Source organism: Phocoena phocoena, chromosome 19 (genome assembly GCF_963924675.1).
Source record: "Phocoena phocoena chromosome 19, mPhoPho1.1, whole genome shotgun sequence".
NCBI lineage: Eukaryota > Metazoa > Chordata > Mammalia > Artiodactyla > Phocoenidae > Phocoena > Phocoena phocoena.
In genome coordinates, this window is record NC_089237.1 from 25,518,356 (window position 1) to 25,530,351 (window position 11,996).

General features: G+C 50.7%; 1 protein-coding gene across 6 annotated transcripts in view; it reads left to right on the forward strand.

Annotated features, from left to right (window-relative positions):
* AP2B1 (adaptor related protein complex 2 subunit beta 1) overlaps positions 1-2,950 on the forward strand; it is a 118,463-nt gene extending 115,513 nt beyond the window's left edge. For 5 of the 6 annotated variants that reach the window (XM_065897327.1, XM_065897328.1, XM_065897331.1 and 2 more), the window contains one exon: positions 2,495-2,569. In XM_065897327.1, coding sequence (XP_065753399.1) covers positions 2,495-2,569 — 75 coding nt within the window. Of the gene's footprint in view, positions 1-2,494 lie in introns of all 6 variants that reach the window. The other variant, XM_065897326.1, reaches the window with a different exon arrangement.
* Positions 2,951-11,996: the final 9,046 nt, after the last annotated feature.

Below are 11,996 nucleotides of genomic sequence, written 5' to 3' on the forward strand. Positions count from 1 at the left end.
AGTCTAGGTGGGTGGCATTCCTGAGTGGTTGGTGTTAAAGATGAGTCACATAAGCAGGCTAGCGGTTCAAAAGTTAAAATCCTGGTAAGGCCTCTTTTCCCTGAGGAGCCATGTAAAATGAGACCCAGAGTCCTAGGTGAGATTTTTTAGCCTCTTTGTTCTTTATGTATGTTTCCCTTCTGCTTTCTTTAGGAATTAGCAACAACAACAAAAAAAATCTTTTTTTTTTTTTTTTAAATTTGGCTTGTTTTAGCTGTACTAGTTGGAAAGCAAGGAATGGGTTTAAGTCTAAACTTAACCATTTGTTAAAGGCTGGGATGTCTGGGGGAGGGAGGTGATAGAACAGTCCAGAAAGAGAGGTTCTTCCTTCTCTTCCTTCGCCTCCCTCCTTCCCCCTCCAAAGAGCAGCTGAAACTCTCAGGGTCCACGCGTGGTCAGTCCATGACCCCTGCCAGTGCCAACCTTGGCAGATAGGGCTTTTATTGAGGAAGGCAACATTTCCTTATCACTCATGAACGAAAAAGTGGATTTCCAACTGGTTGGAAGTTCCAGTATTGCTACAAAGATGTGAAAAAATACAGGACAGTATTTTGAAGGGGAGGAACTACCCTCGCTTTAGTCTGGGAGTTAACTCCCTTAGGCAGTTCTTAACTCTTTAGCTTCCTCTCCTCCTCCTTTTCTGAACCCACATACTCTCCCACGAGAATTTTCTACAACACTGACAGTGAAGAGGCTGTGGAGGAGGAGGTACAGATTGCCTCTATAGGGAGCTTGAAAGTCAGGGAAATGCCTATAGCTGCAACTTTGACCAAAGAAGGGAGCTGTTTTCTACTCTTTTTTGTTTTGTTTTGTTTTGTTTTTTTACTTACTTTATTTATTTATGGCTGTGTTGGGTCTTTGTTGCTGCACGTGGGCTTTCTCTAGTTATGGCAAGCGGGGGCTACTCTTTGTTGCGGTACGTGGGCTTCTCATTGCGATGGCTTCTCTTGTGGAGCATGGGCTCTAGGCACGCGGGCTTCAGTAGTTGTGGCATGAAGGCTCAGTAGTTGTGGCTCGCGGACTCTAGAGCACAGGCTCAGTAGTTGTGGCTCACGGGCTTAGTTGCTCCGCGGCATGTGGGATCTTCCCGGACCAGGGATTGAACCCGTGTCCCCTGCATTGGCAGGCGGACTCTTAACCACTGCACCACCAGGGAAGTCCTCTATTTGTATTTATATTCTTAAATTAGGTGTTCATTTGTTTTGTTCTACATTTATCAGAATTGTCTTCCTGATTCATGTCAAGCAGCAATTTTGGAAATGCCTTAGAGACTGAATATTAAAGCTGCAAATAAATAGAGCCTCTTTTGATGTTCTTTTGTTTGGCTTGGTTTTGTTTCGTTTTGCATTTTTAAAATATCACTAAGTTTTGAGGATGTGAGTTTTCTCAAGTTCAGGGTTGACCAGTCATCTTCTTGACATTTTTGCCAAAAATATTCTCACCTTTTGTACTTTGTTAAATCATCCAGAGTCTCTAATAAGAGAATAAGGAGGTAATGTAAAATCTCATGGTGATACATCGTTAAAGACAACTTTTGTTAATCTACCTTAACAGTCGAGCAATGATGTCAGTAATACAAAAAGCAAGTATTAAATTTTCTGGTTCTAAATGCAGTTTGCATGGTTTTGCTGTTATGTTATTGTTAATAGTGTTTTGCCTAATCTAGTACAATTCAGGAGTGCAAATATGGGTTTACATTTTGCACTTGTTGACCCACAAAGTGAAAATCTCAGTGTTCAACATTGAAATCTTTTTAATATTTTAATTTTAATTTGGTAATTGTTAGACTAGAAGAAGAGGTGGTGGTAGAGAAGTAGAGTAGTATCAGCAGTACCTGATAGGCCTGAATAAGAGGCAGAAAATGGAAGATTATGCTGTTGGCATAAATGGCTGTACAGTTACACTCAGTAAATGTCTTTGTGTGTTGGTTCTTGTTTTCCCTCCTTAACAGTGTATGCTCTCCTCAATGTAATACAGGAAAGGCTAGTACCATTAGAGCTAGTATCTAGCTTACGCTTTTATTTTACTTGAATATACATCCTCCTGAATTGGGACCGAGATAACCATCCTTGTCAGACAGAAACTGGAGCAGGCAGCTGAAATGACGACCACGTTAAGGGTTTTAACCCTTCCCTTTTCATTTGGTAGTAGTCCCTATGACTCTTAGGAAAGCAGTAGAACACCTTTTCCTGTACATTTTTTCATATGCATTATTTCCTAACCTCGTAGACCCACATAGAATGTCGTTAGAAACACAGCACAGCTTGACATTGATTAAACCGAAATTCTAAAACCCATGTAACCTATTAGCAGGATCTCTTTGTTTGGCTACTCAGTGGTAGAAGCTCTTCTCCCCTTTTATCAGGAAGAGGTGTCCTTGCACTGAGTACTTGGATACCTTTCGAGTTAATGCCAGCCTCTGTGCTAACCTTCCTTCTCCTTTTCCTCCGAACAGCTGTCGCTGAAGTGTAGAGCTCCTGAAGTCTCCCAGTACATCTATCAGGTCTACGACAGCATTTTGAAAAACTAATAGACTGGTCCGGTGCCCTCTGGCCACCCTGTGATCGGTGCAAGCCAAGAACTCTTAACTGGAAGAAAATTGTATTGCCGTGTAGAATCTGAACCCAAACACACTGAGGCCACCCACCAAGGTAGTGACTAGTCTAACCTGTGCTAACATTAGGGCACAACCTGTTGGATAGTTTTAGCTTCCTGTGACCATTTGTAACCACTGCTTCAATCACTTCCCACCTCGTGCCACCTGCTGCTATCTGTCCTTACTTGTGGGCCTCTCCATCCTGTACCAGTGGCTGGCATTTTTGAGTGTAGTTTGATATTTTGTAATCGAGAGCTCGTTTCAAAAGCAGAAAAAGACAAAAAAAAATTAAAGCAAGGAAAAGTGTCACTGAAACGTAAACTGCACTTTATTGTTTTATATTTTTGTACATATGAGAAATTGAGGGAATAGTGTGTAACTGATAAAAAGTGTTAAAACAACCGCACAGTCCTGAAGGAAGAGACGCAGTTTCTTGGCCACCCCATTAGGGGATTTTCGTCTGTGGCAGCCTTGTCCCTGATCACTTTTTTTTCTCTCCAAACTCCTTTTCCTTGTGATTGCCCCTGCCCCGTATTATCATCTCCTCTGACGCTCTGCGATTAGGAATGGTGGTCTTTCTTGAGTGGTGCTGCAGGGTGCAGGAAATCGGGCCTGTCCGCATTGAGGCTGAGAAAAATGAGAACTTACTACATTCCTTTCCACTGATCTAATCTATTAAAAACACTGATTAAGGAATTTGAATAGAGATGGGAAACAGGAACCAAAATGCCCTTCCCCCATCTCCCGCTCTGGATTTATTTTAACTCTCAGGTCCAATTCAGATCTAAAATCTTAGTTTTAGAGTTGAAACAGACTTTAAGTAATAACTTACCCAACCTTTTTTTTCTAAAAAGGAAAAAGATAAAAGACAAACAGGGTGTTATTGCCTAAGGCCTGTTAACTGATCAGTAGCAGAGGTGGGGGAGTGGGTCTCCGAAGTCCTCATCAGTGTTGTCTTCACTGCAGGACCGGCTCCATAATTTTCTTCCTTCAATGCCTTTCTTTTACCTTTTCTGTGCCTGCTTCTTTATGGCTCTTCTCATACTTCATACAGATTTTGGCACTCCATTCATTGGCATCCGGTAGCAGCAGAGTATCTTTCCAGGGACTTGAAGGTAAATCCTGATGCCAGAATGAAGGAGTAGCTAATAGTCTCCTGGAGCCGCAGTTCTTGAGGCCAGCAGGATGGGTGCAGGGATGAAGTGAGCTTCGGGATGCTACAGATTCACTTGATCCTTCAGTTCTCTGATCTGCTCTGCTCTTGTGTTGCTTGGGCTCCAAGGCAATTGAGATCACGTCAGAGGGCCAAGCGGTTCTTTTCATCTCTCAAAAGATTGGGAGATGTGAGGACCCCCTGCCCCCTGGGCACATTGGGTGTGATCTGTCAGAGAATGCTTCATGCCTGGAACACCAGTCTGTTTAGCAGTGTTCGCACTGTTTCACCTGTGGGCACCTGTGCCGACCAGTGCCCAGGTATTCAGGGTCCGTGACCAAGACTGCTTCTCACATGCCCCTGCTCAAATCAGAGGCGCTTGGGTCCAGAGACCTCATGTAGGACCCAGACCTAAGAGTGAGTCCAAGAGAAGGAGGAATCATAGAAAACAAGAGCAGAAACTACCCCCCAACCCTGTCGCAAGTGAAATGACTCTGATTCATATCAGTTGCAAAGTTTGGGGGTGCAGATCCCCCAAAGCAGCTTCTTAAACCTTGAGAATCTCCGAGAGAAGAATTTCTCGGGTGAGGGTCAGGAGCCATGTCCTGCGCTCACCACCCCTCAGGCACGTGGAGAACAGGAAGTAGCACAGGATTGTGTGTGGGAGGTGGGTCAGTTGGTGACAGGTGGGGTAGAAAAGCAGGTGGGTAAAGTCCCCTTTTTGGGAAATCACTCGTGGAGTCAGTTGGATACAAGCGGTGAAGAAGGTCCACACTACAAATGCAGTGTTCTCATCTCAAAGCAAACTGCAGTTCCAGAAGGAAGAGCGTGTGTCAGGGTAAGCAGACAAGACAATTTTGCACCAAGATACGTTCCTCCACCCCTGAAACCAGGCTTCTCTCAGCCTCCCCGGCAGTGAGGGGAAACAGCTGCTGTTCTCAGCTGACCTGACTGAGCCAATCCGCGTGCGAACTCTTCACTCCTTGGAGAGGCTGCCTCCCGGTTTGCCCCTGAGCAGTTAGGGAGGGATTCTGCTCCACGGAAAGGACCTCTCTCCTGAGGAGACAGAGCCTGTTGCCTCCACCGCAGCTTCCTTTTGGGCCCATCTCAAGCCTGGCCAAACTGGGGATCGGAGTGGAGACTGCCCTGCATTCCCCTCTCCTCTGCCTCAGTATGTCTTTGTAACGTCAGCTGGTGTCTTACAAAGGGCAAGGGAAACACACACACACACCCAGAACTCTTGCTGGTCAGAGATTCCCTGAGTGTCTGTCCTCGCCCGAGCCCGTTTTGTGTGTCTGTGTTGTGAACCTTGGGACTCTGGAGAGAAGGGGTGGGGGTAAACGTTGCCCAGTGAAGGCTTATCTTTCTTTTGTTGTTGGGATCTGTTCTTGGGGAGGGTGGGGGTCAGGGGAAGCTTGACTTTGTCTTCGTCAATAAACTCTCATTTACATAAAATGAAGTTTGTGCCTATGTACTTTGTTCCCAGAGTGACAATCTAGGACAAGACACAGCTGGCCAAGGGAGGGATGGGCATTAATAAGCATTCTATTAGAACTTGCCTTTTGGCTGTCCTAACCCTCCCAGGGATTTAGCCAGATGAAATGTTAAGATTGGCCTGAGGAGGAATCATGTCTCAGAGGCTCCTCTTAACCAAGCCCCCATCACCGTCACCACAGGCATTTCGCCGCAGGCAGGGAGTGCTCGCAGGAGCCCGTCCGTCTTCCCTGGCAGGTCCCCTGCTAGGACCCAAAGCAGATGGTCCAGCGGCAGGCAGCCAGCCAGGCACAGGGGCAGAAGGAGCACAGCAGAACTTCTCGTCGGTGTCCTCTTACCCAGGACGTTTCACTAATGAATTTATAAAAGCCTCTCGGATCTGCACTCAGGGCCTGCCTGTTCCCAAGTGGATAGAATTAATGCTGCTTTCAAGCAGACTTCCCGAGGAGTTCAGATCTAATCACCTGCATTTGTGTTGCGGGGGGACACGTGAGCTAGGTGTGGTCAAGCTAGAGGCCCTGCCCCTGGTTGTGATGAGTGGACAGCGTCTGAAGTCTCCCACAGCCTGGAGTGGGGGAAGGAGGCTGAGGGATCCAATGCCCAGATGCCCTGAGCCTCTCTCACCAGTAGAATGAGTGTAGGTAAGGTGCTTTGCACCATGCTCGGCAGAGTAACTGCTTTTATTACACGGATGTCCAAACACCGTGAACAAACTGCCTTTGGCAGCTAGGAACTCTCGGAACGCTTGGTTGTCTCCACGTGCTGGCTGCAGTTAGGCCGTGCTCTAATTGGAGTAACACTTAGGGTGGAGTGGGGTCAGAGTCAGAGATATGAAGAGGGAGGGGCCTTACTGAGGTCTCATTGGGTTCACCAGCTAAGAGTGTCAATTTTGGCCCAGAAAATCCTTAGGACAGAAGCTTTCAACTCTTGGGTGCACATCGATATCACCCAAGAGCTTTCACAAAAGGCTGATGATCCTTGGCCAGTCGGGTGGGGCCTGGGGCAATCTGCATTTCAGAAAACTCCTCAGGTGTTTCTAGAAGTGCTGGACTGAGACTCACTGCCAGAGAAAGACTCACACTTGTCTGCCTCCTGCCTCTCCTGCAGTAATGGTGCTCTTGTGGCAGTTGAAAAAAGGTAAAGCACTTTCATGCACGAGACGCGCGAGATGCCTGCCCATTCGTGAACTGAGAGCGTTATCCCCGTTTTTCAGGTGAGAGAAGGCAAAGCCACGTCTTCTGATTCCCTCTGTCCTTAACTACTACAGCTTCCCTTCATCTGTGCCACCAGGCCAAAAGCCAGCCTTGCTAAGCCCCTAAGGTCCCAGTGTGTTCCGTCTCCAAAAGCAGGGTATACTGGCCCCCAGACCTCCACCTGAGATTGCACCATCCTTCTCTGCCCCCACCCCCCACCACCAGAGATCTCAGGTACATTGTTTCTGAGGCCAGAGAACAGCTGAGGACTCCTGGGTTGGAGCCTTCCTACTCCCACCTCATGCACTGATGCTTTTTCTGGTTTTGCTTGGACCCAGATTTCTTTTTCTGCCACCCCCAGCTCCAGGAGGCAAGAGCCTGTTTATTTTAATACCTGGTGTGGCACTTGGGAAAGATCACACCTCCCCCGTCGTTACCCATTTCTGTCTCCTGAACACTAATCCTAGAATCCCCACCAGCCCCCAGACATGTTATTAGCAACAAGGATGTTTCTTGAAAAGTTTCCGAGTTGGCTCCAAACTTGCCATCTCAGTTTCTCATTTAGCTTTTGCCCTGCTGTTCTTGATGCTGCCAACAAGAGGAAGACTAATTTAGGGATTGGTTAGACCCAGATGGACTTAATTTCCGGAATTATCCTTTTGAGACAGGACTGCCCCAACACTCTGGGACTGAGAGAACTCCACTACCCGCCTTCTCCCACTGGGTAGGTATTAGAGGAGGATATTCTAGTCTAGCCTAGCCTCTGGCTTTCCCTCCCTTGTTTCATTCACTGTCCACTTATGGTCAAAGGCCCCAGGATCTTGCTAGCCAGCTTCTGAAAGCCAGTGGGATCCTCGGCTACGATGGAGCAAGGGCGGCGGAGTGGCAGGTTCGGGTCCTCGTCCTCTCTGTCCCGCTCCGTGTCTGGGCTTCAGATGCTGCAGGTGGACCCATGCATTCCATCCCCTTAAACCTCAGGCGTCCTCAGCTGAACCAGAGCCACAAAGGACAGAGCCTCTCAGGTTTTTTCACCAAGGTAATCCTAATCATAGGAGAGAGTGAATAGGCTCCTAGGGGCGTACATCCTTAGACCAAAGCGACTCTCAGCGAACCAAGATGATTTAACCGAGTCTTAAATTCAGGCACATTTTGCATTTTATGTTAATACTATGGGTTTGTTTTTTTATGTAAGATATAATGCTTTAAGTGACCCATCACTGCAAGCCAGTGTGAGGCCCCTTAATGAACCTGAGGCTCTGTGTTCTCCTAGTATAGCTAAGTTGAGAATTCTGAGAAGCCTGGCGGCAAGGTGTGTGTGAGCATTGCATGATTTCTCGTTTCTAGTCTCCCGTGGGCTGAAATAGAACCAGAATGGCGGGCCATAGCCTGGGGGAGTAGACGTAAATTCTGGGATCCTTGGGTGGGGTTAAGGATGAAAGATTTTCAAATACAGTGGGGGGATTGGTAGTGCCCTGGATGATTTAATCAAGTTTAGGAGTCTCTTGGTTGACTTGGTTGACCGTTGCAATTCCACAGGGCCAGTAAATCTGATGTCTCCAGAACAAAAGTGGCACTCCAGGAGGGGGCCCCCTGTCTCCTTCTCAGCCCTCTATTTGCTTCTAGCTGCCCTGGCCCTTCTCTGCAAAGCCCTACCCAGCACCCAGGAGCCATCTTAGCATAAATGGAAATGGAAACGCTTTCCCAAGGTCATGTTCAACCTTCCCTCTGAATGGCTGTGTCTCTAAAACAGAAAAGAAAAACAAAAGGCCACACAGTGAGACTCCATGCCAGGCACTGCGTTACAGACTCTATACACCACAGGCTCATTTATGCTGTGGGGACAACTGATCATCTCTTCATTTTACAAATAAGGCATAGAGTTCGGAGCGTTCAAGTAATTTGCCTTCAGTCACGTAGTAAGTGGTAGGGCCAGGACCTAACTCCAGATCTGCTTGATTCTGAAGCCCAGGCTCATAACCACTGTACTCTCTGTCTGGACGGGAGAGGGAAGGGGAGCGACCGGGAGGGTGCTCAGCCCACTAGTACTAGAAAGAATAGGAAGGAAGTCACAGTGTGGGATGCTGGGTCCAGGGGTAAAAGCACTTGGGAGATCTCTCCCAGCTTCCCCCTCCTCCTCCCTGCACCACTGACCAGGTTGCTGCCCTGCTTCAAAACGCTTACAGGCTATCCCAGCCAAACAGGGCTAGATCCCAACTCCTTCCTCGGCAATCAAGGCCTTCGTGACTTCACCTCCACCAACCTCTCAGCCTCCTCTCCCTGTGCTTCCAGCCCCCCGCCCCCACCCCCGTGCCTGTGTCCTGGACCCCCTTCTCAAACCCCTGTAACTGCTCCCAACTTCTCTCATCTGAACCCTCCTCTTCCACACCCTCCCCCACCCTGCACCCGAAATCCACTTCTTTCAAGGCTTCTTCCTTGAAAGTTGCCTCCTCCGAAGCCTCCACTGACTCCTCTCCCTAGTTGGCCTGCTCCGTCTACCCTTCCCCAGAACCTTGACTCTGCACACATCATATATTCGCGCCACGTGTGTGCTTCTGGCCTCCCTGATGAGTTGTGGGCCCCTGGCCAAGTTCGTCAGTGGCTGCCCCGCTAGAGACTCCCAATTTTTGTCTTCCGCATTTTACACTTCAGTAAGACCAGTCACTCAGCCTCAACTATCTCATCTGTAAAACGGGGGAAACAGAATCTACCTCATAGTATTGTGAGCGTTAACTTCGAAGATGCAGGCAAAGCTGAGAGCACATTGCCTGGTACATACTCATTAAATGTTAATTTAAAAGTGTCATTTAAATTAATTAAATGACACTGACCACGATTGTTTTAGAGTAAATACACGGGCGATTCTGCCCTCTCCCCTGGCAAATGCTGGTATCACCCCCTCTGGAGAGGAGAGGGGAGCAGTCGTTTCAGGGGATGGAGGTCATTCGTTGGCCTGGGATGAGCTTTGCTTTGCCAGCCTGCTCTGCTCTTCTTTCCCTGCTGCAGTGAAGGGTGAAAATGACCACCCTTCGCAGTCCTCCGGTGGGGTGGCGGAGAGGAGTCTGGATGCCTCTCTAGCACACGGTGCAAGGCACACAGTGGGCGACCGTCCAGTGACGGAACTGGGAAGGGTCAGAAGAGACCTAGAGAGGGAACCTGGGGTGTGTGGCGGGGGTGGGATATGGAGTGAAGCCAAAGGCTTTAGGGCCTCTCCGGTCCCTTTCTCCCAGCCCTCCAGGTTAGAGCTAAAAATACCGCAGGGAGAGTCGGGAGGGGTGAAGGTCGAGGCTCGGGATTAAAGAATTTGTCCAGGGCTTCCCAAGTGAATATGGCAGGCTCAGGGACCCAGCAGAACGCCAGCGGGGCACGCCCCCCCCGCCCCCCGCCCCCCGCCCCGCTCCCGCCTCCTCCTCCTCCCAGCGCGAGCGGGCGGCGCGCTCCGGAGGGAGAATCGGGCTGGAGGTGTCCTACCCACTCGGCGGCCAGCACCTGCCCCCGCCCCCCCCCGCGCCCGCCCTGAGCCCGCCCAGACTGCGCAGCCGGGGGCGCTCCCACCTCTCTCCCCCCGGGCCGGGGAGCCGGGGGGCAGCACCGGAGCCCGGGGGGAGCGCGGCCCCACCGGCCGGCCGGCCCGGGCTGGGGGTAGCTAGGACGGCCCCGGGTAAGCGGCGGGAGGCTGGGCGAGCGGGCGGGCCGGGGCCTGGGTGGGTCGGTGGGGGAATGGGGAGGCGCGACGGGGGCGAGAAGGGAGGTGGGGGCCGGCGGACTGGCGGGGAAGCGGCGCGGGGCGGCCACGTGAGAGCTGGTGCTGGCGGGGTGGTGAGGGGGGTTGCCTGCGAGGTGCTGGAGGCGGAGAGCAGGCTGGGCTCCGGCATCCCCCTCACCCAGAACTCCCACCAATCAGGTCATAGGGAGCTCAGCATCCTCCGACGCCCGCACCCACCCACTCCCACATGAATGTGATGGGGACAGACAGCGGGCAGACGTGTGACTCGGCCCACGGGACCTGCAAAGCCCCCGCCCTCAGTCTGAGGCTGGGACTCAGGCGTCCAGGTCCAGGGAAGAGGAACCAGAAGCAGGCTTTGGCCCCAGTGTATGTCCCCGGGCACTGTCTGCAGACTCACTGCAGAGCACAGGCCTTGGGGAGGGAGGCTCAGGGGCCTGGGCCCTGCCTCTCCGGACAGCCCTCTTCCACCCCCACCCAGCTGGGGATGTTGCATTAACAAACACTTAGACCCAGGACCCCCGCCTGGGAAGTGGGAGGGGACACCAGTCACCTCTGAGTCAGCGCCTCATGCCTTCCAGGAGGCTGTCCCCAGCCTAGGGGCCTCTCTGGCACCCCTTCCCTGGCTCTAGAGCTGTGCCCCGCTTTTATTTCCCAGCTATTCCCCCAGAAAGGGTTGATTTCAGGGCAGGGAATGGGTTATCCAGGAGAATCTGCAGGTAGGCTACATCCTAGATCCCTCTAAGTTGCCACACCCAGGGGGAGGCCGGGACACTTCTGGCATTCTTTGCCTTCTCTCCCTCCCCTAAGGTGCCCCCTCCCCACCTGCTTGTGCTGGTTATGTAATTAACCCAGCTGAGGCTCTCTGCCATGCTGACAGTGTCCAGGGATGCCTGAGAAGCCCAGGGCCCTGGAGGGATTTATGGGGAGGAGGGGCTGGTACTTCCCCCAGTTGGGAGCTCACAGAAATAGAGAAGCACTTGTTGGGAAGGGACACTGCATGGGACAGGAAGGAGATGAGAGCCCTAGTCTTAGTTGACAGCTCAACTGGCTATGTGGTCTTCACATCCCTAAATCTGTGGGGGTTTTTTTGGTTTTGTTTTTACCTTCAATAAAATGGGGAGAATTGCACACACACACACACACACACACACACACTATATGTACATGAGCAACAGTGCAGTAGTGCAGAGTGACCCATCTGGGATGGCTAGGAGGTCCCATTGTGATCGATGAGTGAAGGACCCCTGTGCATAACAATGGCCACTGTTTATTGAACACCTACTCCGGCCTCACAACACCCTATGGCCTCACAACACCCTATGACGTTCCCTGCCGAAGATCACACTTTAGGTGAGTGGCAGAGCGGAGAATCCAATGCTGGTGGGCCTCACTCCAGATCCTGCCGTTGGTTTACTATGCTGTATGTGACATGCCCTGTGGATTGGGTCCTCTGAACCAGGACGGACTGGACTGAGGGACATTCTGCCGTGAGCTGTGCATATGTGGAAAGGGCATGCATCCACAGAGAAAACATGCATATGTGCTGGAAAGCATGGCCCCATCCAAACCCAGCAAACCCATCTGCCTTGGACCCATTTAGCAGGCACTGGTGTCACCCTCCTGGGAATAGTCCCCAAACAGGAGGTCTCAGGCACGTACCAGCCTCCCTGGTCACCATCCTCAACAGAAAGAGAAGGCACCTGGCTAAAAGGTTTACTTGGATTATCTCAGGAGTAGAGGCTAATGATCCTTCTTTATAAGTGTGCAGAATGTGGCTCAGATCCACAGCCAGGAAAC